General features: G+C 42.4%; 1 protein-coding gene across 4 annotated transcripts in view; it reads right to left on the reverse strand.

Moving 5' to 3' along the window:
* KCNH5 (potassium voltage-gated channel subfamily H member 5) overlaps positions 1-16,872 on the reverse strand; it is a 196,296-nt gene that overhangs the window by 108,410 nt on the left and 71,014 nt on the right. For all 4 annotated transcript variants that reach the window (XM_075614860.1, XM_075614859.1, XM_075614858.1 and 1 more), the window contains one exon: positions 1,005-1,434. In XM_075614860.1, coding sequence (XP_075470975.1) covers positions 1,005-1,434 — 430 coding nt within the window. The remainder of the gene's footprint in view (positions 1-1,004; positions 1,435-16,872) is intronic.

Consider the following 16,872-nt stretch of genomic DNA (forward strand, 5'->3'; position numbering starts at 1 on the left):
GCGGTAACAAGATTAACATCCACATACTCCTCACAATCTGCTTTTACATCGCTGTGAGACAGAAGAGAAGCCGCTGCTCATGGGGTCTTATACATCTCTATCCCAACACAAGTGTATTGCAGTGTTTTACATGCCATGTAATGTATTGTTACACATTCAGTGTATGCAATTAGGTTCTGACAAGGAAATCATTCAATTTGTAGACGCTTCTGAATAATTTGATGCTCGGATTCATATGATGTTACATTTTCAAAGGTCATTTTAAGCAAAGTAATCAGCCTCGTTTATAGTTGAGAACTAAGCACATGAGTGTACAGTATTAAATGCAGAGGATGAGGGTTCTTTTCTACCTTCAGCAATAAAAAGCATATCGTGAGAACAGATTTGATCAGAATGTATCGTGCCTACTGTGTGAATCACATTGGTAGAAAAATGTATCACAGTAGATTAGGACAAGTACAAGCTTTACAGCATCAGCCAATAGGAGACAGAGACAAGTGATGTACTGTAACCTCTCTGCAGATTTTACTCTGAAACAGATTATATAATCTATCAATTACTTGTCTCCCGGCCTTTAGTAAACCAGCCGGCTCTGACATTGCTAGTCCTTCACCAGGAACAGTTCTTGGTTATGCAATTGACTATCATACATCCAAATACACTTAGAGGAACAAAAAAGTCCGTCACTAAAATTAAACGCGGAATTACCTTATTAATAGCTCAAGGGAAATACTTTGCATATTAATAGCTTTCATTAATTGTTGCTAATAAACAGATACACATTTGGCTTTATAATGGAAACATTGTAATGTAATAAATAAAGGCATGCCATAAAACTGTTGAATGACATATCATAGCTTTACCTTCTCATAAAAAGTATTAATCTATGATTAATTATTAACATTGTGTATATATCAAGGACTTGAAATATTCTGTTTTAAAGAGATTTTTTTCATGTATAAATGTTTGCTAGAATGCCCCATAAGCAAAATCAGTTTACTTACAGCCAACCATCATCATTGCAACCGAGAAAATCTTCTCTCCATCTGTAGTTGGAGCTATGTTTCCAAATCCAATCGTTGTAAGGCTTGTCATGGTAAAGTAGAGAGAGGATATATACAAGGAGTCTTTATTGGGTCCTCCTTCCCACTGCCCTGAGCCGCTAGCATTATATCGGTAGGGAGTACCAATGCTTAACCCCAACTGGTAGAGCCAGCTGTCTGTTTTGATTGTATTAGTCACTTCGTCGATAACCTCATAGTCCCCAATGCTGTACCATATGCAGGCTAACCAATGAGCCACAAGACCAAACACACAGACCAGCAGAACCAATACTGCAGCACCATATTCCAGATAATGGTCCAACTTCCTGGCCACGCGACCCAATCTCAAGAGACGTACCACTTTCAGAGAACTGAAGAGACTGCTGATGCCCTAGAAAAGAATACATCAGCATTAACAGTGTGTTGGCAACATATTTAATTAACATCAAGTTTCAGTATGTCCCATTCATGTTCTTTTATGGTGTGTAGTAGAACACCCACCAATTTAAACATTTCTACGTTGGTATGAGACTTTTCAAACTATCCAGTAACTTGTACTTCTTTAAAAAAAAATAAAAATGTAATGATACCATCAGCTTTATCTAGCTTACCCCAAGATGTCACATTACATAAACAAAGACAAGCTAACATACAGTTTAACTCCCATCATAGAGGTAACGTAGTATAAGAACATAATAAAGTGTGTCACCCAAGAGGTACACAAAACGCTCTAACTCCATCTATATGCTCCTACATCCATACCCCTGACAGAGGAATCCAGTAGAAGTTCCTTCTTTTACCAATGCTGGTATCTGCTTCGTTCTATGGCTATACATTTCCTACAATTACAGAAAACCTCCACGTCCCCTTCCCCGTTTCATCTATGGGACAGTCTACTCTGTCAATGCGGCATGAGGATTCGGCAGCAGAAGAAGTCATTCACCAGGATTCTCTAACCTGCAAAACCGGTTATCTCGCAGTCATCCCCTGTACACAACCATTGACTTGATTGTCAGATAACCCATGATTGTGTTGTGATAACTCAGGGGTCTCAAACTCAGTTCTCAAGGGCCACCAACAGGCTAGCTGTTATGGATATCCCTGCTTCAGCACAGGTGGCTCAATCAGTGGCTCAGTCTTTGAATGTGGGTGATTGGTAATAGGAGTTATACCCAAAGTCAGATTTGTGAGGCATATTTACATTGATTTATCCATCCCCTCCAGCCTTTGTTGGCCCACTGCTGGATGACATACAGTATAGATAGAATTTACATATATAGCATAGCCTCCGGCCGCTATCTTTCTGTTGAGCACTCACACTATAAGTCCTATTAGGTACAGGAGTGAATGGAGGACAAAAGCGCACTAGCAAGAACGGAGCAGGAAGGACCCAGAATCAAAAATGAATTAAAAGGGCACTTTAATGTGACAAAAGACCCATCCAACGCGTTTCGAACATCACAGCGTTCTTTTTCAAGGATAAAACACAATGTAATAACATCCTGCTTTTAGGTACAGGCACGGTGAAGGGTAAATCCTCTCATGAAGGCCTAGCTTGTTGTTGCAGCCTGGATACACTTGGCTGTATCCGGGGGCGAGTCTAGAACAAACCTGAGAGTGTCATCCTGGGGAGGATACTGGCTGGGTCACATGCAACAAATGTGATGCCTGTCAGTATCAGACCTGCCCTATTATGGGGCAGGGTTACAAGCCCATTCCCTGAGTATATACTGACACTCTCCCAGAAGTCAGGGCTCTTTTCCCTCCCCCTGTGGAGTGGGTAACATCATACCCTTTATCCCTGAACGGGATAAAGGAGGGGCTCAGGAGAGGCATACATGGGCCTAAAGCCTTGGAGGTCCCCTTCAGGGATAGGGAATGCTGTGAAAGGACAATAAACATCAGTTAAACCTCTATCTGTCTGGATAACTGTCTGGTTCACAAAAGGAGTGTCAGCATGGACCATCCTGGTCACTCCGGGATCCTCGCTGACTGGAGGCGCTGTAAACTGAGGGATTAACACTGAAAACCTGTCCTGATGTCTCCCCATACCACCGCGGAGCATCGCAGGACCTCCTGTTCCAGCCTCAAAGGTACGCACCGCACCAGCAACACCAGGTAGCCGAATGATCTCACTTAGGCTGCGCTTATAGTGCCCAGGATGGTGACGCCGCACCAAAACAATTGACTCTGTCGTGAGCACTTATAGTAAGCACGAGGGGCGACGGAGCGACCAAAAATTTGGAAGCCGGGTAAATTTGATTTTTCAGAGACTGTCGCCACATGTGACTGTCTCTGAACCAATCAATGACCCCGTCTCTAGCGAAGTCGCTGAAAGTTAAATTATAACTTTCGTGGGTGGCGACGGGTGATGTCATTGGTCGCGTCGCCATCGCCAGCACTATAAACGCGGCCATAGGGTGGAGGAACAGGTGCAACACATTATTTACTATAATCTCACGGCTGCAAAACTAGGCCCAGTGCAATAAATATTACCATATTTAGCAAAGAAAATGAATGCCATTGAAAGCAATTTAGTTTACCTAAATCTGGTGCAACGCCTCTGCCCCGGCTTTGTCCTAGTTTTGCAGCTAGAAGACTTTAGTAAATAAACCACATTAATTCAACCATCAGTTTTCATACACAGGTCTTTGCATCACTAAACAAAAGATCTTTAAGAAAATGCATTAAATTGCTTCAGAGATTTTTTTTTATTTGTTTTCCAGAAAATTATAAAATATTTATAAGGAACAAATGATTATAGAGTCTGCTGCATGGAACAATAAAATCAGTGGGCATAACCAGAATTGTAATTAAAAATACTGTTATGTAAAGCTACAAAAAAATATATCAGATTTACAATACAACACATCTTGATTCATGCTCCATTTCTATGATAAAATATAAATAAGAAAACATCATGCAACAGATAGAACTGTTTCATTAATAGATTTATTCTGAGCTTTGCAAGTGCTCCGACAAGTTTAACATCTAGAAACAAAATTAGATTTAATGCACCTTCTTAAATCCTTAATCAATAGGCCTAGGTAACAGTGATCATAACATGGTCTCATTTGAAATAAATTATCAAAAAACAGATTACTTGGGTTCAACAAAGACCTTGCACTTTAGAAAGGCAGATTTTAATAAACTGAGGTCTAATCTAGTAGTAATACAATGGGATGATGTTTTTGCAGGGAAAAATGTAGAAGATAAATGGGCAGTCTTTAAAACATTGTTAGAAAAGCACACTTATCAGTGTATACCCTTGGGTAATAAGTATAAAAGAAATAAGTCAAAACCAATGTGGCTAAATAAACAGGTAGGGGAGGAAATGGACAAGAAGAGGAAGGCGTTTAGATTCTTTAAGTCAGAAGGGACAGAGACATCGTATCAGAATTATAAGGAATCACAATAAAAACAATAGGTAGCGCTAACAATAATATATGTCAAAACATATGCTCTCAAAATGAGTATTATGTCTATTCGCCCGCATGGCAAATAGCTGAGACATATTGCTCTAAAAAAGCTGCTAACCTTTACAGGGGGAAGGATACACAATAAAAACAATAGGTAGCGCTAACAATAATATATGTCAAAACATATGCTCTCAAAATGAATTATAAGGAATGTAACAAAAATTGCAAAAGGGCAATTAAATTAGCAAAAATGGATAATGAAAAAAGGATTGCAATAGAAAGTAAGGTCAACCCTAAAAAGTTCTTTAAGTACCTTAATAACAAAAAAAATGAGAAAAGAAAATAAGGACCCTTTCAGTGTGAGATGGGTAGGCAGATTATTGGAGATAAGGAAAAAGCAGAGGTATTAAACAAATTCTTTGCCTCTGTGTTTACCAGGGAAGAATCAAGTTCAATAGTAGCGCCACAGGAGAAAGCCACAACCTCCATATTAATGACCAATAGCTTAACTGAGGATTAAGTTCACAAGCGACTTGAAAAAATTAAAGTAAATAAGGCACCTGGCCCCGATGGCATACATCCAAGAGTTCTCAAGGAGTTAAGCTCAGTAATAGCAAAACCATTATATTTAATATTCAAGGACTCCATTTCCACAGGCACAGTACCACAAGATTGGCGTAAAGCAGATGTGGTGCCTATATTTAAAAAGGGAGCTAGATCACACCCGGGGAATTACAGACCTGTAAGCCTGACTTCAATAGTAGGGAAACAACTTGAAGGTTTAATACGGTATAATATTCAGGAATACCTAATGGAAAACAAAATTATTAGTAATAGTCAGCATGGATTTATGAAGGATAGATCTTGCCAAACTAACCTTATTTGTTTCTTTGAGGAGGTAAGTAGGAATTTAGACCAGGGTAATGCAGTTGATGTGGTCTACTTAGATTTTGCAAAGGCTTTTGATACGGTTTCACACAAGAGGTTGGTGTACAAAATAAAGAAAATTGGACTCAGTAATAATATATGCACCTGGATTGAAAACTGGTTAAAGGACAGACAACAGAGGGTTGTCATAAATTGAACTTTTCAGGTTGGGCTGAAGTCGTGAGTGGAGTACCTCAAGGATCGGTACTGGGACCCCTGCTTTTTAACTTGTTTATTAATGACCTTGAGGTTGGGATCGAGAGCAACGTCTCCATCTTTGCTGATGATACTAAATTGTGTAAGGTAATAGAATCAGAGCAGGATGTAATTTCTCTCCAGAAGGACTTGGAGAGACTGGAAACGTGAGCAGGTAAATGGCAAATGAGGTTTAATACAGATAAATGTAAGGTTATGCATTTGGGATGCAAGAATAAAAAGGCGACTTACAAATTAAATGGAGATATATTGGGGGAATCCTTGATGGAGAAGGATTTAGGAGTGCTTATAGACAGCAGGCTTAGCAATAGTGCCCAATGTCATGCAGTAGCTGCAAAGGCAAACAAGATCTTATCTTGCCTCAAACGGGCAATGGATAGAAGGGAAGTAAACATAATTATGCCCCTTTACAAAGCATTAGTAAGACCACACCTTGAATATGGAGTACAATTTTGGGCACCAATCCTAAGAAAAGACATTATGGAACTAGAGAGAGTGCAGAGAAGAGCCACCAAATTAATAAAGGGGATGGACATTCTAACTTATGAGGAGAGGCTAGCTAAATTAGATTTATTTACATTAGAAAAGAGGCGTCTAAGAGGGGATATGATAACTATATACAAATATATTCGGGGACAATACAAGGAGCTTTCAAAAGAACTATTCATCCCACGGGCAGTACAAAGGACTCGGGGCCATCCCTTAAGGTTGGAGGAAAGGAAATTTCACCAGCAACAAAGGAAAGGGTTCTTTACAGTAAGGGCAGTTAAAATGTGGAATTCATTACCCATGGAGACTGTGATGGCAGATACAATAGATTTGTTCAAAAAAAAAGGTTGGACATCTTTTTAGATGGGAAAGGTATACAGGGATATACCAAATAAGTATACATGGGAAGGATGTTGATCCAGGGATTAATCCGATTGCCAATTCTTGGAGTCAGGAAGGAATTAATTTTTCCCCTTAATGGGGTTTTTTGTTTGCCTTCCTCTGGATCAATAAGTAAGTATAGATATAGGATAAAGTATCTGTTGTCTAAATTTAGCATAGGTTGAACTTGATGGACGTACGTCTTTTTTCAACCTCATCTACTATGTAACTATATGTATGAAAACACATTTTCCAATCCACCTATAAAGTAAGCAGTCCAATAGGAGACAACTACATTTTTAAGTAATCTAGTGAAAACAGTTTTCATGTAGACGTGAAGGTAATGGTCTTTCCAGTAGCGCTGAAGACGAGAATGCTCTGAATTGCTTTCATATTGAGATCAATAGTTTCCACTAAGCTTTACTTTGTATCAGGTCACCAGATAAAAATGTTACGCTGGCAATTGTGCACTTGTAATATAAACACGAGAGAATGGGTCAGGGTGGGAGAGAACAAGAAGTACACACTAAAAGGTCATTGGGGCTAATAACAATTTCTCAGCCTTGACATGTTGCAAATATCTAGAGAGAATAATTTATCAATCCAGGAATATATTTGACAGAAAGTCAATTGTCCAAAATTTGAGATAATCTTGATGTGCCACTCAGGACTGCGTGTACAGACGGCAATCTATATCTGGGAATTAAACAGCAGGACTTAAAGTATTCCTCATTAATACTGCAAACATCAGATATTGCCAAGTACTTAAAGAATGATAACCATCAAAAGCTAGAGAAATGCTGGAACTAATAATACATAGAAAACAAGGGGAGGATTGGGGAGTGATCACAGGGCCACACTAATTGAGTAAAGTGAAAAAGTATACTGTATAATAATAATGGTAATTGTAAATGTGGGTGCAAACTGTGAACTGATAAGTGAATCAGACAAAAGAGGGGGGAAGGGGAACACAAAATGAATGAGTCCCCTAAAGAATTCACTAACTGCACACCTACATAATGTAAAATCTAACTTTTAATAAATTTACTTAAAACATATATTACCAAACGTAGTGTACTGTGTGTTTTAAAAAAAAATGAATTAAATATTCAATAGCGTGCAACCATGTCAATAAATGTATGATTGTACAAACCCAAATACAATATTCCTGGGTTTGACAGGACAGTGGATGCTGAAAGTCAGGGTATTAACCCCTCTGGAGTATGTATGCAGACTGTAGGAAACCGTATCCTACTCAGTGAGCCTTTAACTGGTCAAAGACACAGCAATCCTGCAATGATATATATATAGCAGCGAACACCTATGGTTGTATTAAATGCATATGCTTGAGAGGTGACGCTGACACAGGCGCAATCAATCCACAATAACCCTCAGTATAGTTGAGCTGGTACTCACAGTACCATTGACATAGAGTTACCCAGCAGAGAGGCTCAGATTGTGTATATATCATGTATTGTATATAGCAGGGAGGCAGACTCACTGTCTGTTGTTGTATTTATCAAGCTAATGCCGTCTGCATAAATAGAGCCAGGAGACTAAGACACTACATTAAAACAGCTCCAAGTAGGAGACTGACACAACTGCGCGTCCAACACGCGTTTCCCTCCAGCAAAGGAGCTTCTTCAGGGACAAATTATTATTACTGGGGGAGAGGGGACTGAAACCTTTTATACCCCAGCAGTACCTTAATTAGTCATTAATGGTTAACAGCTGTTGCACATGCACAATGCATCATATACCTAAGAACACCTCCAAAGTACACATATGGCCATAGTAAGCAATAAAAACAAAAAACTACACATTTAGATGATAAAGTGTCTTTTATTATGTTTGTACAATTGTTTTTTAGTTCGTAAGACTCACCTATTTGATCGGCGTGTAGAGCTGTACTGCGCATGTGCAGGGAGTTGGTAAACAAAGCAGATCCCACCTAGTCCTAATGCGCATGCGTCGGCACTTAGAAAGTATTTGCCATATTGCTAGCAATGTAATGGGGGCATGCGCAGGGACTTGGGAGCCGCTGATCGTCAGCCCGCAAGCTGCGCATGCCTGGGGACATAGAGATATCCTCCTGCTCTCACACTACCTTCCCGCGCATGCGCGGGCCGTCTGGATTCTCCCACCTTACCACAGTGCCACGCGCACACGCAGGAACTTGGCAACTTGCCAGTTGAGCCGCAGGAGCTAAGTGAGCGTGCGCCGGGACTCTGAGGATTTCACAGCTTGTACATCCAATCTCGCATCGCACAGCGCATGCGTGAGAACTTAGAGATGAAAACAAATGTCCTTCACTGCAAGCGCGTGTGCGCTGAGTCAGTTAACAGTGTCTGATCGCATTCACATCACGCATGCGCAGACAGGTAGGGAGAGTTGCTTTAGCTTTATTTCAATCAGTGTGATACTTATTTAAAGTGACATGATATTTGTACCATGCCACCAAACATAGGTACTGTATGTAACAGGGGTAGAGAAGGAACAGCAGGACCTTAGTCCACTGTATTTTAAGGAGTGATTACTAGTGTATAATTCTTTCTTTATGGTCCCCCAATGTTATTTACTCCACAGTGTGTCATAATGTAATGTAGTGATAAAAATGAAAATAAAACAATTTTTGAAAAAACAAATAAGTGTATATATGCGTGAAGTTATTGTCTGTACCAAGCTAGTTATACGCATATACACATGTACACAACGACCAAACACCACTAATGGGTATTTAGAGGTCTGGTATTATAGTCAATAATATAATAAATAATATTAATAGTCCTATAATTTATATCAATACCTACAGCTGGGAACCAACACCATGAGCATGGGAAATAGCCTGGCTGTTCGTGAAGTTTCCGCATATGTAAATTGTGTATTCACATCTAACCTACAAAAAATGAAGGATAAATATGAATATGAAGGTCCAACCATGGAGCGCTCTCGGGTCAAATAAAGGGTGTGAAAGTAAACCCCTCATTGAGTCCATCAGGGCTCCTAGTTTTGAGTTTGTAGATCCATTCTGCTTCGATACGAAGCAGAGATTGGTCAATATTACCCCCTCTCATGGGACATTTCAACTGATAAATGCCCATGAACTTGATTACACTAATATCGCCGTTGTGATATTGTGTGACGTGTCTGGCGACTGAAGTCTCGGCAGAGTGCTTGATGGAATTAATGTGTTCAAGAACACGTCTGCGGAGTTGTCTTGTCGTTTTTCCAACGTATCTCTTACCACAATTACATGTGATAAGATAGATAACGTTGGGAGTCCGACAGTTGATAAAGCTGTCCACACAAAATTGAGATGTATGGTCATGATTTGTGAACACTTTGCCAACGTCAATATGTCTGCATGCTTTACACCCTTGACAGCAATACATGCCCTTCACAGGGCTCAGCCAAGTTGTAGTTCTTGGACGCTGAAAATGACTATTCACTAGTGAGTCTCGTAGGTTCTTAGACCGTCTACTGGTAATGGTGGGTTTAGAGCCTATAACCTTCACCAAGTCATCATCTGCTTGAAGGAGATGCCAGTGTCTAGTGAAAATCTTTTTAATGGCCCACCATCTTTTATTGTAGGTGCCAATGACTCTGATAATTTTGTCCTTAGATTTAACCTTGTTATTGGACAAGAGGGAACACCTATCACTATGTAGTGCCCGATGGTAAGCCTTGTTCAGTGTCTTGATGTTATAGCCACGATTAAGAAACCTAGATCTAAGTTCTTTAGATTGATTTGTGAATTCTTCAATGGTGGAGCAGTTCCGCCGAAGTCGGAGATATTGCCCTATAGGGATGCCTGTAATGAGGCTACTGGGGTGCTGGCTTTGAGCAAGCAGCAGACTGTTAGTCGCTGTGCTTTTTCTATAGACCTTGGTTTGTACAATCATACATTTATTGACATGGTTGCACGCTATTGAATATTTAATTCATTTTTTTTTAAAACACACAGTACACTACGTTTGGTAATATATGTTTTAAGTAAATTTATTAAAAGTTAGATTTTACATTATGTAGGTGTGCAGTTAGTGAATTCTTTAGGGGACTCATTCATTTTGTGTTCCCCTTCCCCCCTCTTTTGTCTGAACTAATAATACATATCTCTGAACGATCAAGTGCTCCCCGGGTCAATGTTAATGGTAGTCTTCGACAGCCATCTGTGCTGAAGCAGGGATATCCTGAACACCTGACCTGTTGATGGCCCTTGAGGACTGGAGTTGACACGTCCTTAGCCCCCAACCCCCCCCCCCCCATGCCCTAATTGACAAAGGGTGAATTTGTTGAAGCATTTCTGAAGAAACATCAGTGGAGTTCTGCTCTGGCATCATTTTAATTCCAAAGAACAGCATTATTTAATTCATAAGTGTAGCTAAAATCCCCCATGGAATTTGTTTGATGGGAGCAAAAGAGAGAATGTATTAATATGCTGCCTTTAATTTAGTGGTAAAATGATGGTTTAAAAAAAAAAAAAAAAAACCAGTAGGACGAGTGTCTAAATGTAAATAACACAATGTGGTTTTGGACCGGCCATAGAAAGCAGTAAGAAATGAAACAAAACACACAACGCATATAGAATTAATATTGTCTTTGGACAATCTGCAATGGCAGGCTGAATACGCTGGGCTGTTGATTTCACCCTTGAAAAAAGAAAATACAAGGTGACATGGAAAAGAAGCTTATTCTCGGAGATACGCTTACAAACAACAAATCGCAGAATGCCTGTTCAGCAGAGACAAACAGTGGGTACAAAACAGTGGTAAGTATAGGGATGGAACTGTTGGAATGAAGACTATTAGAGGAATCAAGATATTGGAAAAAAAAACAGAGACACAATCCACCTTGTAAAATATATACGCGTTTAATGAGACCTTACTCTGAAAGACCAGGAGAAAACGCATTTCATCCGACCGAGGACATGCACGAAAGAGATTCAGAACTCCGTGAACTAACCTGGTCAAATATTTAATGAATACAGTACATTTCTTCCACAGAAAAACTGATGGAAATATTGACGCATTGCCTTAAGGCATTGATCGCGCCCATAGACTGCGCGGGCGACAGCAGGAGGGGGCCTGCGTTGCGCGAGGAATCAGTTGAAACTGATTTCTCGGCGCGACGGGCAGGTCACGTGAGCGGTTCGCCCAATGTGGGCGAACCAGCTCTGTGACGTCACAGACACGCCCCCGACGGTGCGTCTTCCATATGCTGAAAACGCACCTGATTCACGCGGGTGATATCTTGCACGAGCACGCCTCCGCACGGACGAAGGATGTATGGACGCAGCCTTAGCCAGGGGCCGACAAGGACATAGCCCAAAGCTGCAATTTTTGGGGAGGCAATTTGTGTGCGTGTGAGTCTTACCTTTTCCGTAGCGAGCCCCCTCCTGTAGCGCTGTGTCATCATGGCAATGTCACAGGACGCCATGACAACGCAGCGTTACATGCTGCCGTGACTATACGCTGTGGAGGGGGGCCTCCCCCGAGCCAACAGGCGGCAAAAAGGTAAGTCCGCCACTGCTCTAAGGGCTGTTCTATAGAGGGCGCGCTTGCTGTGCCGCGCGCGCGGCAGTTATAGTTGGCTGTGGTTAGTCAGCCTTTCTACAAAAGGGCCGCGAGCGCATGGCAGTGAGCGTGGAGCCGGCCGACTGGGGAGAAGATGGGGAAAAGAAAGATTTTGCGCCCCTACCGGCGCTGTAGTGTATGTGTGTGTGTGTGTGTGTGTGTGTGTATGTACAATGTTAATAAATAATTTATCAATCTACACACACACACATATATACATATATATATACACAAACAGTATCTCGCTCACAGCATACACTCAAAAAGTGTGTGGCACGTGCACGCGTGTTCGCACAGGCACTCGCGCGTGCACGGCCGCACACATTATATTACGGGTCTTAGCATGCAGTGCTTCAACTGCAGCAATGGGTTCTGGGAAATGACATGCAAATGAGCACACAGTGTCACCTTATACATCATGTCCATTTTAACACGGACCCATTTATGCCTGCCACATTACGCAGCTTTTCAGCACAGCCTGGGTTAAAGAAGTGCAGAGCCAGTAAACCTGCTCACAGACAGCTATTTCGACCTTCAGTGTGAGGCTGATTGTACTGGCTTTGCAATGCTTTGCAATGAGAAGTTGGAATAGGTTTCAACCACACATTAAATAAGTTATGGTGGGTAAAAAAAGTGCCAAAAACCCTCCACTGTACAGTACAAATAAATCCCTTGTGAGCACATTCACGTCTCAGACAGGTGTGCAATACGCAATTTTACTAAGCCAACTCCACCGGTATGGTGTATAATTGAGAGAAGTCTTCCACTTCCTCCTTGGGACACTAAGCCAGTCCATGTTTTAAGGATAACAAGATACGTACAAATATTTGTGCTCGGCCTTCATTGATTACTCCTCGAATCTGATCTGTGTGGGGTGTCCGGAGAACCGGGCGGAGAAAAACTGATTTAGTATATGTATATGCATAGGTTGGCTCTGATACAATAGGTTATAACGTCATATTTCATGAACATTGATGCTGCAAGTGACTCAAGTGCACATTACCTTCACCTTTCTGCCTCTCTACCCCCCCACCCACCCACCCCTCCCCCCCAGCCCACCCCTCCCCCCCCCACCCCCACCCACCCCAAAAAAGCAGATTGTGCCACAGAAAAGTGACTGAGTCAGATCAGAAGATGTGTCTAAGCAAATCTGACGCAAAAGTGGGGCAAAGAAATTATGAGGCAGAGGCCCCAGGATGGGGTCGTAGGCTCCTTAAGGGCTGCGACATCCTGATTGGCGAGAGCTGGGGGGGTCGGCTAACCCCCCCTTCCCCCTCGGTGTGGGGAAAGCTGCTTGTCCCCTCCCATGCAGGGGGAAGGGGGAGAGAGGGTATAAAGAATGGGGCCCCAGGGGAGAGAGACAGAGCTAACGGAATTCCCACCCACCCCCAATGTTTTGCTATTGTATTAAACTGTTGGAATGTTATATTAACATGATTTGTATCACACAGGAGCAGTTTGTCTCCTCGTCACAGCGGAGCTGCCGCGCCAGCCAAGCTCAGGAGACGGAGAACGGGTGAGGACTTTAGGGTCCGTCCCTCAGCTGGAGCCCCTAGAACAGCGCGGCAGGCTGGAGGCGCTGGCTTTAGGGCCGGGCCAGCCTATGCCCAATCAACGCTGGTAAAAGGCTGGGCGCCAGCTTTAGGGCTGGGCCTAAGCTGACCCTAGGGGCAGGAGGGGGAGGGAAGTAGCCCAACATCGGCTGAATGAGGATCTCCCCCTCCCATTTTACAGTGCTTTGGGCAGGGGGAGGGAGCGGGCCAATTGCTGGCTGCCTGGGCAAGGATCTCCCCCCCATTCACATGCTACGGGCGGGGGGAGGGAGCGCGGCCCCCCCATTTCACATGCTACGGGCGGGGGGAGGGAGCGCGGCCAATCGCTGGCCGCTGGGCAAGGATCTCCCCCCCATTTTGCATGGAACATGCTTGGCTGGCGGGCAGGCTGGTAGGATTTTAACAGCACATGTTAAAATAAAGCTGTGACCTTTTGTTCCAACATTGTGTGGTCTCCATTATTTGGTTTAGCGTCACAAAGGAGGGGCGGCGCATAAAGCCTTTAAGAATGTTAATTTTGAGGTTTGCGTCATATTTTGAGGCACATTACACAACTTTGCAAATTTGGGAGTGTAACCACACACACACACAAAATGGGATGTATCAAATTCTGCGCCAGTCTCGCTCCATTATTTTGCCGCTTACTTGCACAACAAGTGTCTACCTGGTCTGACATGGCGGAAAACTCCCTTCAACAATCTGCACCAGAAGTAAGAAGCTTGACCAGTGATATGCTTTGCTTTCACCCACTGGAGTACAAATAACAAAAGCAGGGGTGCGCAAAATGTTTCCCCAAGCACCCCCCCCCTCCGCCTGCTCTCCCCTGCTTGTCGCACCCTCCACCCCCACCGTACCTGGTCACTAGCGTCAAATGACGCCGCGGGTCATGTGATGTCATGTTGCCATGGAAGCCATGTTGAAAATCTCACGCCCCCCAGTTTGCGCGCCCCTGTACCAGAGCATTGACCGGGATCAAGTTTTACTTTGCGTTGATACTAACAGTATAACACTGTTACTAGCTCCAAAAAACTGTTGTGACAGGCAGTCTACCAATTGCAAATAAACACATTATATTGACTACTTAAGCCGTGAAACTATATATTGGAAAAACAATGATTATAATTCTTAAATACCATTATGTGAATACTAATCGCCTGATATACATACTGGACTGTGCACCAATGTATACAGCTTCATAATGTACACGCCGCTATAAAATGGTGTATAAAAGTGTGAGTTTAATTTAGCATGACAAATCAATTAGCACAATTCAGTAGATTAATCGTGTCCCTAGTAAACAAGCATTACATTTAAAAAAAAAAAAATAGAACATACCCCTCACTAATCTGTCCACGTGTGGAAATCATTTTATGACAAAATGAAAAAGTGTGAATTATATCCCCTTTTACGGACCTAGAATTTCGTAGAACTTTAAAGAGCAAAAGACAGTATGTTAAACTTACAATGCAGCCGAGTCAGGGAGTCAATTGAATGCTACGAAAGCCAAGAACATCATTAGCTAAGTGAAAACTGAAGCATTTTATTTCTCTTAAAAAAAAAAGATGGAACATTTGGCGACAGCTCAGGTGTCTGCACGCAGGCGTTCCAAAGGTGCGATACCTGGGCACCGACTGGAGGTAAATGACAATAAGGAGAAACGTTTACTGAAGAAATCTCTAATGCTAATTCTGATTGCTGGCGAGTTCTGGGTATTTGTTGCAGATCCTTGTGTAGTCCCTAAAACAGTGTTAAGCAACATCATAGGGCCTTAAAAGGGCTGTACATTGTGTAGGTGGGCGCATATATGTGTGTGTGCGCATGTGTATGTATGTGTGCATGTAGATCGTCAGTTGCTTGATGCCGGTGCGCTTGTGAATACTGGCCTGCTCCCCTGAGAAAGGGAGTTAGAGATTAGCGCAGGAGAGGAGCGGGCACTACAGTATTTATCAGCGCACTGTCATTAAGCAGCCGAGGGAGCGGGGAGGAGCTACGATCCACGCCAGCAACATCTGCACTGAGGAGGGGGGGCACTGGGCTTCTCCGCTGGCCAGAGGATGCAGGTGAAGCCCCCAGAGGCCGCCTCTCGCCCACCAATACCCTAAAACAAGCTTGATAATCAGATCAAGTAAAGGATCAGGTGTTTCATCAGCCAAGTCAGAAGAAAGTAGCTACAGTGTTAGCGCTGATAACAGCTATTCGTGCACTTAGGCAATTTAGTAATAATAATTATAAGCATTAGCAGGCCCTAAATGAGCTGATGATTAGATACATAGGAGCTTATTCTAGCAGCTCCGAATTGTGAGAAACCGCTTCTAACGTGCACTGGCATGCTTTGATATTCTGTAAGCCCTCCTCACGTGTCCACACCGTGCGAAAAAGGCTTTTTTTTAGAAGTGGTTTTATTCCGGCTGTGCATATTAGTGCAGAATAACCAAACTCGCATTTCTTTGCAAACTAGCTACATTCTAGTGGCTCTGTGGGGTGCGGGGAGGGGGAGGGGGGGTGGAGGGAGGACTAATGTAATAGAATCTCCAGTTGTATATATGTCCCCTCAAATGTAATAGAATCTCCAGTTGTATATATGTCCCCTCAAACCTCCCTCCAAATAAATTAGGGAGAGATGCCTAGGTTGAAAAAGGGACACCCCTGAGGTACCCTGGGAGAATTGCTAATGTCTATACAAAGTATATTTAAAATCAGTCACATCCTAAAATATATCCTTAAAACCAATCAGATGAAGGGCCCTTGTGATAAAGGGGGTACCAGTGCCAGACCCAACAGGATTAGAACCCACAGCACCTGCTATTCAGGGCAGCAGCTCTAGCATTGAACTAAATCAAATTGTGCGGTTTGGCATTGGCAATGACAACTTCTAAGCCTCATGGTGCTGTTTGTTGACGAAACCATTACCATAATGAGCTGAATATGTTTTATTTCTATAATGTTATGTTTGGTTGCTAGTTGTTCGTTTGTAGAGACATTCCTTGGCTTTTAATGTAGACAATCAAAAAGTCTGGTTTCTGAATGCTCTAAAGTTTTAGCCTGTTATGACAGACAATGGCTTCTGCACTTTAGTGAATGTCCTACTAACCCGCTGTATAGGTTTCCTGGTGGTTATGGAGTTCCCGAAGGGCGTTAAAGTGTTTCTAACCGAATGGGTGATAGGAAAAATAGTAACAATAAAATAAATGTGCTTTGCTTGCAGGATTACTATGGGGAAACCAGTGTCTTGTAAAATCAACTCTGGATAATATACAACACGAATGTATAC

This window comes from Ascaphus truei, chromosome 9 (assembly GCF_040206685.1).
Source record: "Ascaphus truei isolate aAscTru1 chromosome 9, aAscTru1.hap1, whole genome shotgun sequence".
NCBI lineage: Eukaryota > Metazoa > Chordata > Amphibia > Anura > Ascaphidae > Ascaphus > Ascaphus truei.